The 17,267-nt window shown below is 55.2% G+C and overlaps 4 protein-coding genes across 4 annotated transcripts; 2 read left to right on the forward strand and 2 right to left on the reverse strand.

The window, feature by feature from the left end:
• Positions 1-513: 513 nt before the first annotated feature.
• J4E90_004596 (uncharacterized protein) lies at positions 514-7,209 on the reverse strand (the record flags this gene model as incomplete). The annotated part of the gene is made up of 4 exons (XM_051434160.1): positions 514-681; positions 744-6,092; positions 6,197-6,869; positions 7,061-7,209. The coding sequence occupies 4 exons, from the start codon at positions 7,207-7,209 to the stop codon at positions 514-516; spliced, it is 6,339 nt and encodes a 2,112-aa protein (XP_051291416.1).
• Positions 7,210-9,383: 2,174 nt separating this feature from the next.
• J4E90_004597 (uncharacterized protein) lies at positions 9,384-11,954 on the reverse strand (the record flags this gene model as incomplete). Its single annotated transcript, XM_051434161.1, has 1 exon — positions 9,384-11,954. One exon carries the CDS (start codon positions 11,952-11,954, stop codon positions 9,384-9,386), a length of 2,571 nt encoding a protein of 856 aa, XP_051291417.1.
• A 289-nt stretch (positions 11,955-12,243) lies between these two features.
• J4E90_004598 (uncharacterized protein) lies at positions 12,244-14,231 on the forward strand (the record flags this gene model as incomplete). Its single annotated transcript, XM_051434162.1, has 4 exons — positions 12,244-12,284; positions 12,361-13,559; positions 13,642-13,925; positions 13,977-14,231. 4 exons carry the CDS (start codon positions 12,244-12,246, stop codon positions 14,229-14,231), a joined length of 1,779 nt encoding a protein of 592 aa, XP_051291418.1.
• Positions 14,232-15,765: 1,534 nt separating this feature from the next.
• J4E90_004599 (uncharacterized protein) lies at positions 15,766-16,365 on the forward strand (the record flags this gene model as incomplete). The annotated part of the gene is made up of 2 exons (XM_051434163.1): positions 15,766-15,971; positions 16,110-16,365. 2 exons carry the CDS (start codon positions 15,766-15,768, stop codon positions 16,363-16,365), a joined length of 462 nt encoding a protein of 153 aa, XP_051291419.1.
• Positions 16,366-17,267: the final 902 nt, after the last annotated feature.

Genomic DNA, 17,267 nt, shown 5'->3' on the forward strand with positions numbered 1-17,267 from the left:
AACCCCCAAAGAGAAAAACCGCATAGCGCCCAGAAATCATAAAAGCCGCTTAGGAGCGAGCTCCCGCCAAACGCCGTGACAAAAAGCCCAAGTGGTCGACCTCGTGCGCGAAGTCTGTTGTGTGATAGTGTAGTGTGATGATGTGAGTGGTATCGAGGTAAAGTAAGGTATCGTGAGTAAAGTATAGAGTTCGCAGCCTCCAGGGCGATTTCGAGCGTATCGGATCGTATGGATATGTATGGGAGTACGCGCGCGCGTGTGTGAGGTCGATGATGATGACCGAGCGGGAGAGACATGCGCTTCGCGGTGTTCCTTCGCCGAGGAGGCGGGGGTGGTCGATTAGGATAGATAGAGATAGGTGTGTTGCATGGATAAGGTAGCGGGATACGGAATTCTCGGTCATCGTCCGTCGGTGCCTTTAGTGAACGGCGCGTTGTCGTGGTCCGTTGTCGTGGTGTTGCGTGATTCTCGCCATACTGTAGTTAAGTTCTTGACGAGTTGACTGCCCACCCCTCAAGAAGGCGCCATACCCTCAATCGCCCCTTTTTCAAACTCCTCCAACCGCTTCAACTTCGCATCGAGCTCCGCGAAGATATCGCCCATATGACACGCCTGCTCGAGCAGCGGTGCACTTCCGAATGGCCGTATACGGTGGCGAAGAGCAAGGGTGCTGGCACAAGACTACAAGTCCACATATTAGCAAACGCACTCCCCTCAAACCAAACAAAGACAGTAAAACATACCTCGATCCTCGAAATCTGATGCTCAACAAAGTTAATCAAGAAACGATCCGTAATCTCGCCACCCCGGCTCTTCATCCTCTCCAGCAACGCCGTCTCTGGCGGTTTCAATTCAGAGCAACCAGGGCTCTCGAGCGAACTGCACAGCATCTCCAGACGTAGACTAATATTCCAGAGATCCCACACATCTTCGGTGTCGATAGTGAGCTGGCTGCCCGCCATCTTCTGACCAGCCGTAGCCTCCTTCTGCTGCTCGACCGGTTTCTGTTCCGTCTGGCGCTGGACCGCCAGCCGACTAGCCAGCGAGTGCGGATACATGAGGTAGATGTACTCAGGGTTCTCGAGACCTTTAAGACGGCGTTCACCGAGGTCTTTGACTTCGAAACCTTGGGAGCTGAGGGAGCGGAGTTCGCCGCGGATCATCTGGCTGTTCATGTCGTCGCCGTAGGCTTCTTCGGATCCGGCGGAGTTCTTACGGTCGCCTTCAATGTGCGTTTCGAGGAGACGTTGGATCTCGGCGATGAAGTCGGATGAGACGGTGATTTGGCCGCCGTCGGCTACGGAGGAGATACGCGAGGCGCGGTTGACCATGGGTCCAAAGTAGTCCATGCGCTTCGTGACGGGATCGACTTCGCACACGGGTGTGCCCCAGTGGATACCCATGCGGACAGAGAGACCGCGGAAGATGACGTTACCATCCGGATCGACCACTTCCTGTCCATTGACGCTGTTGAGAATCTCTTGCGGCCACTGTACTTCGAGAAGCTGGCTCTGGATCGTGAAACACCACAGCAGAGCTGATGTCACAGTGCGGAAAGCGACCATGAATGCATCACCTTCCGTCTTGACCTCGTACCCACCAATAATGCGTAGTTGTCGGCGCATAAGCTCGTTGTGCATCTTTATTGCAGAACGCATAGCAATCGGGTACGTCTCCCACAGTATGGTCGAGTTTTTGATATCCGTAAACACCAGACTGACTTCGCCCGTTGGCGCGTCCACTTCGTTGTCGAGTCGAGCGAGTTTGGAGTCGCCGACCAGGTTGCCCTTCTTTCCACGTCTGCGCGACGCGCCCCAGTCTGGATCTGCACCAGGCGCGGGTATGAGGGACATGCTTTGGGTGCGGTACCGGGCACGTTGTTTGCTCTTGAGATCACTGACACCAAGCAACATGACCATGATCTTGTTCGTCGCACCAAAGGCAATAGCCAAATCGCGCAATTTTTGGGCGGCGACCATTAAGTCGTTGCGCTCTGATCGTGCGACATCGACAGCGAAATCTGGAGTGAGGTATTCCCAGAGTTCTCGCGAAGCTATCAGGATCATCTCATCTGTGTCGCCAAGAGTAAGGTTCATGATATGCGGCGAAGCAATGACCGATGGCGACATTTGAACGTATCCAAATGCTCTTGATACCTCGAGCATGTCGTTGAGTTTACCTTGTCGCGAGACAAACCCACCAGCTTCTCGTATCCTGGATCGCTCACTTGGCTCAGCGGGGTCATGTTTCCTGGTAAGGATCTTGTGTCCTCCTTCCGAACGGATCAATAGGGCTTGCGCATCACCAACGTTGGAGATGTAGAGCTCCATTTCTTTCAGGAACAGTACTGTTGCGACACTTCCCGATGTCAGGTCGTCGTCACTAAGATCAGGCACTGAGTTGCGCGTTTGTGTTGACGGTGCAGTGAGTCCGTTCTTGTCCAGACCCTGACTTGCAGCGGTAGCTAGTTCCTTGTTGAGGCCAAGGTAACTCCGTCGCAACGCATCCGACGGCGTTTCACTCGGGCGCAAACGGTCGAGCTCATCGGCGAACCGATTCTTGAACTGATCGTACAAGTATTTGGCAATTTTAGCTCCGCCCCCCGCAAGCGGCTGTGCGTCAAACAGACCCAACAGCTGTTCGTCATCGTGGCTGCGGAAGCGGGGCACGACCATGTCCATTGTCGAGATGTGTTCATTGCGACCCAGTGAATCGGCCATACCATACGCCATAGTACCCACAGCTGAACCTGCAGTGCGCACTCGCCGGTCCTCTGACTGTTCAGGGACCGAAGGAACCATCATCGTGACGTCCATCAGCCCAAGTACGCGAAGATTAATCAACGAGCTGAAGTCGGTCAGGTCGCGCCCCTCTCGCATACTCGTTCCGCCACCACTATACGAGCCGCTGGGTTTGATCTCGAGACGCTTGTTGCCTGACAGATTCAGGTATCGGAGTTTGTGATTCCAGTTCCAATTCCAGTCATATGGCCAATTCGACACGTTGTATTTCAGCAAATTGCTAGCCACATCAAGAACAGCCAACTGTGCAACCTTGCCAAGTTCGGCCGGCAGCACCTGGAACTTGTTGTTGTTGATGTGGAGGACCTTGAGCGAGCCAACTTCCTCCAGATCCTCTGCAGGTAGAGACGTCAGGTCATTGCCCGATAAGTACAGCTCGGTAAGATGTTGCCATCGTCGGATCGTACGAGGTGGTACATCATAGATGAGGTTGTATGCCAGATTCACAATTCGCAATTCGGGGAGAAGACACAGTTCGTCGAACACGTCGTCGTTCAGCCGGTTGTCAGCCAAGAACACGTGTCGAAGAGAACCCGCAAAGGTAGTCACCAGGCGACTACTAAGGCTGGAGTCTTTGCGGGACATGGGTGTCAGTGTCCCTTCGGTGGGCGCACGAGACGCTACTGATGTCTTGCGCGCCGTACTTGAAGTGTTGTATGACGCCATCGACCCCTTCCGTTGCGAAGAGGCAGCCGACGAACCAACACTCAGACCTCCTGATGCTTGACTAGGACGGCGATTCTGGAAGTCTTCCAATTTCCCCAGCTCCTCGTAACTGGGACTTGATGTCAAGCCCGGTGTAACAAGCGCAGGCGCTCCGTCTACTTGAGCTTGTTCCCCATTTGCTACTGGTGGAGGTGACGCGCCGGGTTTAGGGAACGTGGTAAGAACGTTGGACGACACGTTTAGCGTTTCTAATCGGCGAGCATACCAAAGCTCCTCGGGAAGCTTGGGCAGATTGTTCTCGCGCGCGTCCAAATAGCGAAGCTCCACCAAGCGACCGATCTCGGCAGGCAAGTCGTCCAGAGAGTTTCGAGCTATACTGAGATGCTCCAGCCTGTACAGCTTTCCAATGTTGGTCGATATGGACGTGAAATGATTCTTGTCGAGGATGAGCTTAGTGAGGCCAGTCAGTTTGCCAAACAGATCTTCGGGTAATTGCGCCAGTTTGGCGGACGCAAGATTGAGGGCGGTCAGTGTTGGGGTGGGCTGAGTGAGGCCGAAGCGTGTAACTGGGTTGTGGTTCATGTGCAGCACACGGATCTTCGGGAAATAGCCTTCAAAGGCTGAAATAGAGTTGTGGCCGATCATCAAGTACTCCAATCGGGGCAATTGGGACATGACATCCATACTATCAAGCGCGTTGAACCGCACGTCGATTTCTCGCAGGTTGACTAGATTGCTCAGTGTTGGAGGGAAGCTGCCGGTCAGTTTGTTGTTCGTCGCCCAGAGTCGTTCGAGACATGTCAATTGGCCAATCTTGGGCAGACTCGATATCGAGTTGAAACTGATGTCGAGATCCACCAGTGTCCGGACTTCGCACAAAAAGTCTGGGAATTCGTTCAGAGAATTCGAACTCAAGTTCAAACTGCGAAGCGCGCGATATTGTCCAAAGTAGTGTGGCAGTCGCGTTAGCCCGTTGTTGGAGAGTCGGAGACCTTGTAAACTTTGCAGCTTGTGCAATTCAGCACGGTCAAGAGACTGAAGGCGGTTGTTTGAAATGTCCAACATGGTCAGCCGGCTAGCAAGACTCAGACTGGGCGGGAGCCGTCGTGCGTCATTGCTCGTGTACTTGATCTCCCTCAGGTTGGTGCAAGCAAGGATAAAGTCTCTAGGTACGTCAAGTGATAGGTTGCGCGACAGGTTGAGCGATATTATCTCAGTCGCTTTTTGGTAGAGTGTAATAGGGATGGTGATCAGATTCCGACCTTGGAGATCAATGTGACTGAACTTTTGCATCTTGCTGAAACCAGGATCCCGTTCCAGACTCGAGTATCCGCTCATCTTGGCAGGGAGGAAGGTGAATCTGCAGAGGTAGCTGTTATCCTCCCGTCCGACGTCTTCGAGGCGGTCTAGATCCGTGTATCCGGCGAGTTCCAACAATCGCTTCTGGATCAGCAGCGGGCGCTCGTTACTTTCCAGTTGCCGTGAGGTGTCATGTTTCCGCATCACGATGTGGTAGTTGTCCAATTCGTCCTGCAATACGGTCTTCTTCCCTAGTATTTGTATGATTTCCTGCACGGTCGTGTTCAAGGTAGCTGATAGCGTCGCAAAAGTTGAATCGACCCTGAAGATGCGCAGACAATACGTCTTGTTGTCGCTCTCTTCCTTAGAAGGCGTTGTAGTCTCGTCGGCGTCTCCCAGCTTGTCCATCTCGTCCTTCATGCGCTTCACGGCCCAGGAGTCTGGCGCGTCCCACGCCGCGGTGCCGTCGTCATCGGGTCCTGGTACGGAAATGTCTTCACCGAGGTTCGGTGGCTGCTTTGGCACTTCACCCACAGGCGGTGTCATCGGCGGTGCCTGTTGAAGATTCACAATGCCTTCCATGTCGTCGAGATTGCTGTCCAGGAAGAAAACAGCATCGTTGCCTGCTGTGCTAGCGATATTATCGTTAGGGTCCCGTCCCGTAGGCTCGTTCGGAATTGCGCGCTTCTCTTTCCGGAAGGTAGGCAAACGGTGGTGAGGAGCCCGCATTCTCTGTTCCTTGGCCGCGCTCTCAACGCCATTGTTGATCGCCTGCTGTTTCGCCATGGTAGCCTGCCGAGCCGGCTCTGGCCTCGCGGATCGTGTCGTATTAATCGAAGGATTCAGAGAGGTGGCGGAGGCAGTTCCAGCAGCGACCAGACTCTTGAGGGTATCTCCCGGTAACGTGCGATCCTTGTCCTTGTCCTTGCCTCGCAACCGCGCAAAGAAACCGTGCGACGCCTTGTTGGTGCTGGGAGACCGTTGCGCTATCCTGTCATCTCTTGTCATATCCGAGTATGAGCTTGGCGTAGGGCTCGACGGCCGTCCCAGAAGGCTTGTCTTGGAGGCGAAGGCGGAGCTGAGGGCCGAGGGTTGGTTCGGTCGGACGCTGTAGCTGGAATCTTCGCGGCTGGTGGTGGGGCGCAGCGGGTAAGGCTGGCTTATGTCTGCGCGTCCGTCTGGGGCCTTGTTGTCCTCCTTGCTGCCCTTGTGCCGGTGGCCAGTGCCAGGCAGTCTTACGTGCAGCTTGTGGTGCGATCGACCCGATTTGGCAGAATGTTGCTCGGAGGAACGACGGCCGCCATACTCAGCGGGAGTGGGAACGTCCTGTGAGGGGTTAGTGATACAGGTCCGAGGTCGGCGGTGGAGTAGTAGGGCAAGAGCATGAGTGAGAGACGCAGTGCCTTCCTCTGGATGTGAACTAGACTCACCTTGGAGTCTTGGAACTCCCATGGCGTGACTTCCGAGGACGCCTGCGGGGTGCGTGGCCGGGAGCTGGTAGGCGAGGTCGGGCGCGACTGGTGCTTACTGCCAATTGTGTTGCTGAGGGAGTTGCCGCGATTGCGCTGCGGCGTGCCCAAGCTCGAATCCGAGTTCTGGCGGTCGTCGGCGGGGAAGTCCTCTCCGAAGACGTTCTGCAGGCGTTTGTGGAAATTCCGGCCCATGCTCGACTTGGAACCCGTGCTGCTGACGGTCGTGGCACTAGCTACCGACGGCCGTCTGTCGTCTTTCATGGGGAAGCCCATGCTGTCCTCTCTGGTGCCGGTTCCCGGGCGGAAGCCAGGCGACGACTGGGAGACATCCTCGTTTGAGTCGTTGAAGAAGCTGCTCCAGACGCTGTTGGTCATGTTGTTTCCGTTGGGCGCGGTGGACCAGGGCGCGACCTGTGAATTGGCGCTCGAAGCGGTGGGGGGGTTGCGCGATATGGACGGCACTCGGCCTCCCGAAGTCTCCAGGACAGCCAGCTGTTTTCGGTGGTGGCCAAAGGCGCTCGGCGTGGGAGCGTCCCAATTGGCAGGCTTGCGCGGGCGGTGCGAGGGGTTGTCTTTGGGCGGCGGAGCTGGGGGGACGGTGCCAGGCGATATCTCGGATTCCCGCTCGACACTATGGCGTGTTAGCAGGCGTTCGGTTGTCGATGTCGATGCACGTGTGGGCGTGAGACAGGCAAGACAGGCAAAACATGTCTCTTCCCGCGTCAAGACGAGACGAGGCCAGAGTCAAGGTCGAGGGCGCACAGCGCGCGCCGCCACCCCAGCCAGCGTCCATCTCGCACGGCACCAGACGCAATAACATACCGGGAATTGAGGTTCTTGTCCGTCTTGACGGTGACGGGGGTACCCCTCAGCGAACCCGCGCGTCCATAGGGCCGTATCGTGTCGCCCGAGCGCGAACTCCACGAGCTCTCTACCGAACCATGGCGGCCGATGGTCTCGTTCCTCGTCATGATGGCGGCGGGGGCGTGCAGGGTGTGAGTCGCGGCAGTGGCCCGCGTCGGCGGCGGACTGGGGTGGTGGGGACTGCTTGCGCAGAGTGGACGTGGACGGCTACTTCATCGAGGCGGGACAGCAGCTCGAGGTGTGCAACATGGGCGGCGGTCGGCAGCGCAGTGGGCAAGGCAGGGCAGGGCAAGGCGCGCGGCGAGGCGAGGCGGAGCGGGCGAGAGACTCGGGCTGTCTAGCGGCGGCAGACAGACAGCTGGAGGTGGAGGAGAGCGTCAGGCTATGGTGCGTGGTGGTGCATATGGTTGTGAAGAATGGCTGACTACACCCTCACTGACACTTCGGATGGAGACAGGCATGGGGGCTCCACTTTGCTATGGAGAGCGGCATGCTTTGCCAACAATGCGCCACCTGCACCCACTCCAACCTTGGAACCGACCAAGCACTACGGGGTCCTACCGAGCCTCCGTGCTAGCAATACTCCAGAACACTACCCAGAACACTAACCCAGAACGACGGCACGGCCGCATACAGCCACCTCGACAACGACGGAGACATGTATGCTTTAGACAGTGCAAAAGATGAGACCTCCACCTCCTCCTCCCTACCTATTCCACTTCGCTATGGAGAGCGGCACACTCTGCCAACAATGCGCCACCCACAGCCCACACCAACCGTCCCCAACCCACTCCTCACCCTTCCCTTCCGCTACTAACCCAGCTCCCACCCACGGAGCCTACCGAGCCACCAAGCACCCGTCCTAGACTTCCCAGCATACCAATCCTTCTCCGTATGCCCCCCGGCCTAAACCACGACACGGACGTCGCGCCGCATGCAGTCATGGCTAGGTATCGCGAACTACAGTTGCCGTGCTTTTACATTTTACCTTACATTTCATCTTACATTTCATCTTACGCGCGTTGTTTGCAGCATATGCCGATTCCAGTTCCGCTGTGGTTAGGTTAGGTTAGGTTAGGTTATGGCCCCGGTGCACCGAACACCGAGAGCTTGAACCCCCGCTTTTTTGGAACCGAAGCCACCACCACCACCGCCCAGACAACGACGACTACGAGGATAACCATCGTCCCGTCATCATCATCATCGCCATCCCTTGCTCCTGTCCATCTCTGCCTAACCATCCACATCATTAACATCGCATCATCATAGTACCGACACCCGTGTTTCATCCCAGAACTAAAATCATCAATAGTTTGGTTCAGAAGCGAATCCGACATTTGTGGCGTACAACCGAGCCACTTGCCCATACTTTCGCCTGTCCAAATACTAATACTAAAAACATTCCTGTTTCATTATTCTCCGATACGCTCGAAAGACTCTCGTTGGTTGTGCAGCCCCGGAGCTTATTTGCCGTATATCCCGAAAGCAGGCAGACGTGTAGACGCTGTTGTGCTACCACCACGGATTTAAACGACGCGTTCATTCGTGTGTATGCGTGTATGCGTTTATTTATACTTTTTTGCCTACTGCGCTTTGCTGCGCGAGACGCTGACGTGATGCTGTATACCGCCGCGGAGGACGTCAATGAACATATTGGCCCCAGTCCATATTAATCGCGCATTCTCTTCTTCATTGAGGGAGTCAATAGCGCTTGCACCAGACCAGAGTATTTCTACATTACGAGCACATATGCCCCTGGAGCATTGATGACTGATCATGAAGGTGTGCACTGTAGTCACATGCTACCACTCGCACATGCTTCTTCCGGCAGCCAGGCAACCGGGTCACTCTCTCACGAACTTGGCATCCATAGCAAGACCCCAAGCATTGATGAGTGATTATGAAGGTGTCCACGGGTACAGTACACTACGTGATCACATGCTACTCAGCGCTGCTTCTTTCGGCGACCGGGTCGCTTTCGCCTCATCGATTTCACAACAGACCACTCAGAGCATCTTCATAGCATAAGAAGCAATCATTAACGCTCGTACGACGCCAAGTCTATCTCACATCCCCTTTTGTGTAGTGACGCAGTCCTATGACCTGTCTGCATCCCGGGATTTGTTCCCAATACCAGAGTTGCATGCTTCGTGGAGCTACCTTCACGGATAGTAAGTGATGACAGCTTCTACGTGACATGCAACTCATACTGGAACGATATATATATAATCTTACAAAACACCTAATCCGAATCGATAAACCGTTAACATCTGCGTCAAAGTTACTGAGGAGCACCACCGCCCTGGAGAGCACGCAGAATATCTTGAAGCGACTGCTGCGCCCCAGCTTGAGCATTGCCCTGTTGAGGCGGGTTCGCGGGAGCAGCCGGCTGCGCATATTGCTGGTAGGGGTAAGAGTACTGTGCTTGTGGCTGAGGCTGCGGTGGTGGCGGTGCAGGAGCTTGCGCTGACATCTGCGGTTGTTGTGGTTGCTGTCCGCTCATGGTTTGCATGACCTGGAACCACTGTGCCCATGCTGCTAGATTGGCCGCTTGGTTTTGCTGGGGTGGCTGGGCTGGTGCTGGAGCTGGCGCTTGAGGTTGGGGAGTGTACGATGGCTGGTAGTTGTAGGCCGCTGCTGTTGCTGGAGGTGGAGGCGGAGGTGCGGCGGCGTAGGGGAGCGCTGGCTGTGATGGGCCGGAGAAGGGCACTGGCCAACCTGTGTTGCTGTTGTTTGCATAAGCGTTAGCATTTGATGGTCCAGAAGGTGCCGGAGAAGCATGTTGCTGCTGCTGCTGCTGCTTTTGAGGTTGTTGTGACTGTTGCGACTGCGACTGCTGCTGCTGCTGTTGTTGTTGGCGTTCCCGTTCCCTCTTTTCGCGTTGCCGTTGTTTGCGGTTCTTATTCTTCCCACCACCACCGGCTGGCGATTGCTGGGATTGGGCTTGCTGAGACTGGCCACGGTCCTGCTGGGTGTAAGACTGGCTGCGATCTTGCTGTTGGCGGGCTGGCGATGCCGAGGTTGCGGACCGTCCCTCTTGGTATTGGTTCCTCTGGTTGTTTTGTTGGCGATCTTGGAACTGCTCTGGTTGCCTGCCACGGTCAGATTGGTTCTTGCCGCCACGTCCACCCTTATCTCCGCCTCGGTTGTTCTGGTTGTTGCCGCCTCCTCGATCGCCTCGCTGTCCTCCACCACCACGACCCCCGAAGTCGCCACGTCCGCCGCCAAAGCCTCCTCTGTCGCCGCGTCCACCACCAAAGTCACCGCGACCGCCACCACCTCCTCGGCCACGGAAGCCGCGACCTCGATCACCCCAGGGACCTCTGCCGCGACCCATACCCCTACGGACATGGCTGCGATCTTCTAATGGTGCGCCTTGCCCAACAATCTGCTCGAAGTGATCTGGTCTGGCGAGCGGCTTGTACATGCCGAGATCTTCGTCTTCATCATCGCTGTATTTCAGACCACCACCCTGATATTCCATGGGTCGGTAGATGGGCGGTGCGGGAGCGTCGACGTGCAGTCTGGGCCCGGTTGGGATGTTGACAGGCGCCACTGGCTCGTCGTTGCCTTCTTGCCTGGCTCGCTTCTTAGCCTTCTGTTCGCGCTTGTATTCGGCCTCCTTCTCGTCGTCTGAGAACTCGACGTCGTTGGTCTCTTCGTCGTGGAGGTTCGATGCGTCGGTGTGCTTCTGTCGGCGAATGGGCTCTGTCTCGGTGAAGGTCGAGTGCTCGTCCACGTAGTAGATGGGTACGTCCTTCTTAATACCTAGAGTCTCGAGTTCAGCGGCATCGTTAAAGCCAAAGGAGTAGCGCGGCTCCTCCACGCGACCGATCTGCTCGGAGACTTTGCCGACAACCGTGCGGTTTTCGAGGCACAGCGCCGAGCCAGACTCGAGCACTTGCTCGTCGCCAGACATCTTGGCCTTGACAACAACGAGGTTCCCGACGATGGACTCCACCTTGCCGAGCTCTGTGATCTTGGTCTCCGGCGTGACTGTGATGTCGGGCATTTCGAACTTCTCATCTTGTTCATTGAGCGTCTTGACCTTGACTGGGCCGGACGCGCCTGGCTCGTCGGCGGCCTCAGCCATCAGGAGACGGACCTGCTCCTCGGGGTCGAGCAGCTCGCCCTCGTCTGAGCCCTCATCGGAGCTGTCGTCCGAGCTGGAGGAGTCGGACGATGAGTCTGAGTCGGATGCATCTGAGTCGAGCTGCCACTCGGCGCTCTGGTCATCCCTGTTGGCTTCGGCGGCGCGCAGGAACTCGGCCTTGCTATCGAACGCTGCGCCGTCGGGGGCAGGAGCATTTGTGGTGTCTTCAGTCTCGTTCTGGAGGTCTATGGCGGCGGTCAGGGCCGCGTCGAGCTCGCCGTCTGTGTCGGCAGCAGGTGTATCGGCAGCAGCGACGGCCTGGAGCTGTGGAGCCTCATCCTGCGCCTGGCCGTGATTGGCTACGGGCGGCTCGACTGGGATGGCGGCCTGCGGGCTCGCATCATTGTAGAAGGCCTCGTCATCCGAGAGCTCGCCGTCCTCCGGGGCGTCGTCTGGGACGACTGCGCCGTTCTGTGGTTGCGACTGCGACTGCGCGGCCGGGGTCTCGCTCACAGAGCCGAGTCCAGGAAGGTGAAAGGCCGGCGCGGGTGCCGCCGTCGCCAACAACGACGTCGCTCCGTCCGCCTGTGAGGGCAGCGCAGAGGGCTTGACGGGCGTAGTGTCGTAAAAGTCGTCGTCCATGTCATCGACAGGCGAGCCCGGCGCGTCGAGCGCAGATGCAGATGTAGATGTGCCATAAAAGGGAGCGTCCGCCTCCAACCGCGCCCTTTTGGCCGGTGGTTCCAGAGAGTCGGACATTGCTCGTGTCTCTCTCTGCAGTCTTCTCTGAAGCACGCGTGATGGCTGAGTTATCCACTGCGTTGTCTGCACCAGTTTGCTTAAATGCGTGCGATGATAGTTCTGGTTGAAAGGAGCGCTTCAGGGAAGAACGTCGCCTTTTTGGATGCGCGCTAACAAGCTTGGCGGGCACGCGCAGCTCAGCCCTATGACCGCGAGACCCACCGCGTCATTCTGTGAAGTGACCATACTCCGTACCTAGGTAATTCGATGGGGGTTGCCGTCACGTTCTGCAATTATTGTCGCTGACATGTCTACATCGCGCCCGAAGACGGCGCATTCAGCCCCTGAGTGAGTATCATGCGCCATGCCATAATCCCCAAGTATTCCACTCGATCACGGGCTAACGTATGCATCATGTGTCCAGTACACCACCCCATCTCTCCACGCTCAACATCTTCTGCGTGTTCGCCCTAGCCAATCTCACCGCCGCCGCCCTCTCGCCGATCCAAGACTGCGACGAAGTCTTCAACTACTGGGAACCAAGCCACTACCTCAACCATGGCTACGGCCTCCAGACCTGGGAGTACTCTCCTGACTATGCCATCCGAAGCTGGGCCTACACTGCTATACACTCGCTCGTAATAGGACTCGCTACGCTGCCTCTGCAGGCGCTAGGCTTAGAAAGATCCAAGGTGTTCGAGTTCTACTTCTTGCGAGCGGTCCTAGCCATAGTCTGCGCAGGATGCCAGTCTCGCATGTACACGGCTATCAAGAAGATGTTCGAGGTGCGCGTTGCGTCTTTCTTCGCCATGATCATGGTCATAAGCCCCGGCATGTATCACGCTGCCCCTGCATATCTGCCGTCGAGTTTCGCCATGAATTGTGCTATGCTTGGATTTGCGTCGTTCATGGACTGGTCCCGGCGTAAGATGAGGACTGCACAAGGTATTGCGTGGTTCGCCGTCGGCAGTGCTTTGGGCTGGCCCTTTGCAGGCGCGCTCGCCCTTCCCTTTATTGCGGAAGATTTCATCGCGGGCGTGTTCACTGGCACCATCAAAGAGAGTCTGCGTCGCATACTACTCCAAGGCGCACCTAGAGCCTTCGCTATTGTAATCTTGCAGACCGCCATTGATTCGCTGTTCTACAGGAAGCTGGTCTGCGTGCCGCTCAACATCGTACTATACAATGTTTTCAGCGGTGGTAGTAGAGGCCCTGATATCTACGGTGTAGAGCCGTGGCATTTCTACGTTCGAAATCTAGCGCTCAACTTCAACATCTGGTTCTTCCTCGCGATGGCTGCTCTCCCGCTGCTGCTGATCCAGTATGTCGTTTTTGACAGAGCTGTTTATCGGAATACGCTCACGAGGTCCATCACCTTTGTCAGCCCATTCTACTTGTGGTTGGCGATATTTACCGTCCAGCCTCATAAAGAAGAGCGGTTCATGTACCCAGCCTATCCTGCACTAGCCTGGAATGCAGCCCTCTCCTTGCACATCTTGTTAGCCAACTTTGGTTCGATGGATCCACGGCATCTAGTGAGCAAAATACCTCCAATGGTGAAGCTCGTCATCGTTTGTATTCCCATACTCGTGTCCTTGAATCTGGGCATCCTTAGAATTCATGGTATGTATCACCTCTCATACCATCGATCAACAAGCACTAGTGCCTTTGGCAGAACCTTGAATTGATCTTTAACACATTTCAGGTCACATGTCCGCCTACTCGGCGCCACTCAACGTGTACAAGCCATTGTTCGACTCCACAGTCTCCCACCCAGGTGATACCGTATGTCTAGGCAAAGAGTGGTATCGCTTCCCATCCTCCTTCAACCTACCCCAAGGTGTGCGCGCCAAGTTCATCAAGAGCGAATTCTCTGGTCTCCTCCCAGGCGAGTTCAGCGAAGCCGACGCCAGTCTTGGACTATTCCCCGGCACCTGGCTTATACCATCTGGAATGAACGATGAGAACCTAGAAGATCTCAGCAAATATGTATGTGAACTAGGGAATGAAGACGTGGATCTCACTAACCTGACGAAACAGACCGATCTCGAGCAGTGCGACTTCATCGTTGATACTCGCTCTGCTGGCGCCCCACCAACAGCGCTCGAGCCGGACTACATTTCCGACACAGAACACTGGAAAGCGTTGAAATGTCTTCCTTTCCTAGACGCAAGCAAGACCCACACCATCAGTCGCATGCTCTGGGTCCCAGACCTATCCATCATCCCCGCCAAGTTCCGTCGCCAATGGGGCGACTACTGCTTGCTACAGCGCAAAGATCCAAAAGGCGCATAGTACACACATATCAATACAAGTCCTAGTCGTCAGACACAAAGTGGGGGTAAATCCGGACACACTCCAGCCAGACAAGATCAAATCCAACTCCAACTCCTCTTCCCCACGGCATCACGGTGCAACTCCTCCAAACGCGTTGCGGAATTGTTGCGTCCCCAGACCACATCGCAGGCAGATTGTTCGGACGTCCATCCCTGTTATCGAGGCAAGCATCGAGGGACACCAGGTCTAACCGAGTGGGGTATTCCTTTCCCCGCCCAGACGAGATAACCAGCTACTGACGACACATGTCGCTCCGACCCCACAGTGTCCAGGGTCGTTATCGCAGAAGATCATTGGCTTGTATATATCGCAGAAGAATTAATAGGAAGTCGGTTTACATGTCGCGCATGATGTGCATGGTTATTGGGTACTGTGCTGTTTTGTTTGTGACTACTTATACTATGGACGTGACGTCCTCTCTTTTTCGTACTTGGACTTTGTAGTAGTAGTGTTGTTACTGGTGTTCATCATGGCTGCTCTTATCACCGACCTAGACGAACATGCCAGACGTCTTGCACGTGACATCCAGCATCACTGCACCGCCGCTCAAACCCGCCTCCACGATTTACTCCAAAACACAAACACGCAACCCAAAGCAGCGGTCTACTCCCTCATCCTCTTCGCCGTATTCATATGGCTCGCCGTCACTATCACGCGCCTGATCCGCGCCCGCTGCCACCCCTCCTCCCGTCCCAGCACCCCCAACCTCGAAAAGCGCTCCCCGTTCAAAGCCCCAGACCGGTCTCCAGGCGTATGGCTTCCCTCAGACTTCACCCGCCCCCCAGCAACGCCTTATCCCTCTTTCGACCTAAGCACCACGAAACCGTTACCGTATCGACCGTTTCGCCACGGCCCGAAGTACAACATCACGATGGGGTTGAGGAATATGCAGTGGGATGAATGGATTGAGCTGGATAATCAGTATATGGAGTTTCATAGGTTGAAGGCGGAGAGGATAGAAGAGCGAGGAGGGAAGTGTGTTAAAACAGCTCCGGAAGCGAGGGCTGCGGCGGTGGAGTTGTTCGAGGAACTATGCTCCTACCTACCACAACGTTATCCCACTGTCTTCCAAACCATCCCCACTTCCGAAGGTGAAGAGAGGGCCATGAAAAAGATTCAGAATCTAGCCACGAACGAAATCTTCGACATCGAAAGACTAGAAAGGAACGGTGTGGAGGAAGATGCGATGGCGTTGTGTGCGAGGTTGGTTCAAGATGATCTTGCGATCATGGTGGAGAAGGAAGATGGACAGTATTATTTACTTGCTGGTGCGATTCTGCTGGCGGGGTTTTGGAGGTTGGAGGATAAGTTTGGGATGAAGTTGAGTGAGGTGCATACTAGTGGGGATGTGCCTGGGTATGTTGTCTCTATCTCTTCCTCTACTCATTCCTCCCTCGCACCGACACACGATTCAGAAGCACACGCCCCTCCGTCAACGCACGATTCACTTACAATACTGAACCCCAGTTTCAAAACCAAGCTCGAAAAACCAATGTCCAATTTCTTCCGGCGAATCCAACCGCAATCCCCCGTCCTACGAAACAACTACTTCATCCAAGTCGACGACAACCTCGCGTGGAGCTCTAGTATAGGACCTGAAGATACAGAGGGAGAAGGCGGGATAGGCTGGTTTACAGCGGAGAAGAATAAAGCGGTTGAGCATCATTGGTTTAGGAGTGAGAGGCAGAGTTTGAGACGGTATGTTATCCGTCCTTATATCCATTTTGAGCTGTTTGTTTCTGTTGTGTGCTTTCCATGTCTTTCCTGTCTATGTTTCGCGGTTGTAGCAACTGACTCACTTCGACTTACTCACTTGAACTAACACGGCTGATCTAGACTCCCCAAAACCGGCGGCGTAGTCTTCACAATCCGGACCTACTTCCACCCCATCACGGAGATCGCACAGGAGCCCTACGTACCGGGTAGACTGGCCAGTGCGATCCGTTCTTGGGGGGACGATGTGAGTCGGTACAAGGGGAAGGAGATGTATGGGGATGTGCTGTTGGAGTATTTAGATAGGAGACATCAGGAGCAGGTGGAGGCGGGGTTGGATGTTGGGGCTGAAGAGGGGGTGAGGGGGTATCCCTTTTGATTTGAAGCATGAACCGGGTTTTTGGATGGGGGGTAGGCTGGGGGTATGTGATGCGGGTTGTCTTGTGTCTTGATAATGTGAAGGCTTTCGTGTGCTTCGAGGCTGCTGTAGTTCTTATTTCTTATTTATTGGGTTTGGATAGGCAACACATTGTATTGAATATCCAAGTCGTCGGTGTATTTGCACAAGCACTCTTTGAGATTTGCGGAAGGAGATGCGAAATATTGTCGGACAACGATCTTGCCCTTCACGACACATCTTCACCGATCTCGGTACATGTGATATGCACCGCAGATCTACCATCCTGTCCATTCACGCGTTCGTATCGAAAATCTCAGGGTGATTAGCTTAGGCTCGTCCCTTTTGCTCCGCCATTCGGGCCGGATAATAACGAGGCGAAGTCGGAGAGTCTGCAGGTCGTGCCGAATATAGAAAATTGTGCTGTGCATCAGGCAGTTCTTCGGTCTGCGAAAACGCACTCCACTACTGTCGTATCTGCTGCATATGGCTTTCAAGTGCTTTGGGTGGTGTGCTCGGCTTAGGTCGGCACGAGCTAGATGTACCGGCGCAGGTTTTGCTGTAAGGTGGGATTAGTGTGTGGGCGTCTGTGTATTCTTACAGGTGTCAAGCGGTGGAGGCCAGATGCACGACTTGACAGGTGGTACCATGGTTGATGTCGTGCAGTAGCTCGCGGTTTGATGGGCATCCGGGGTGTTACTATAGTGCGCTTGTGGGATTGCAGCCTGACGCAACGGGCAGAGATAATGTACGTGACAATGCGCGTCGAGTCAGCTTGGACGTTGGACGTTAAAATCCTGTGTAGTCAGTGTGGATGCGTAAGATTACGGCAGCATCTGTTGAAGGGAGCCCTGTTTCATAAGAGGGGTGTTGATGACGTTGCG

The sequence above is a fragment of the Alternaria incomplexa genome (assembly GCF_024043165.1).
Source record: "Alternaria incomplexa strain BMP 0042 chromosome Unknown scaffold_6, whole genome shotgun sequence".
In the NCBI taxonomy this organism is placed as follows: domain Eukaryota; kingdom Fungi; phylum Ascomycota; class Dothideomycetes; order Pleosporales; family Pleosporaceae; genus Alternaria; species Alternaria incomplexa.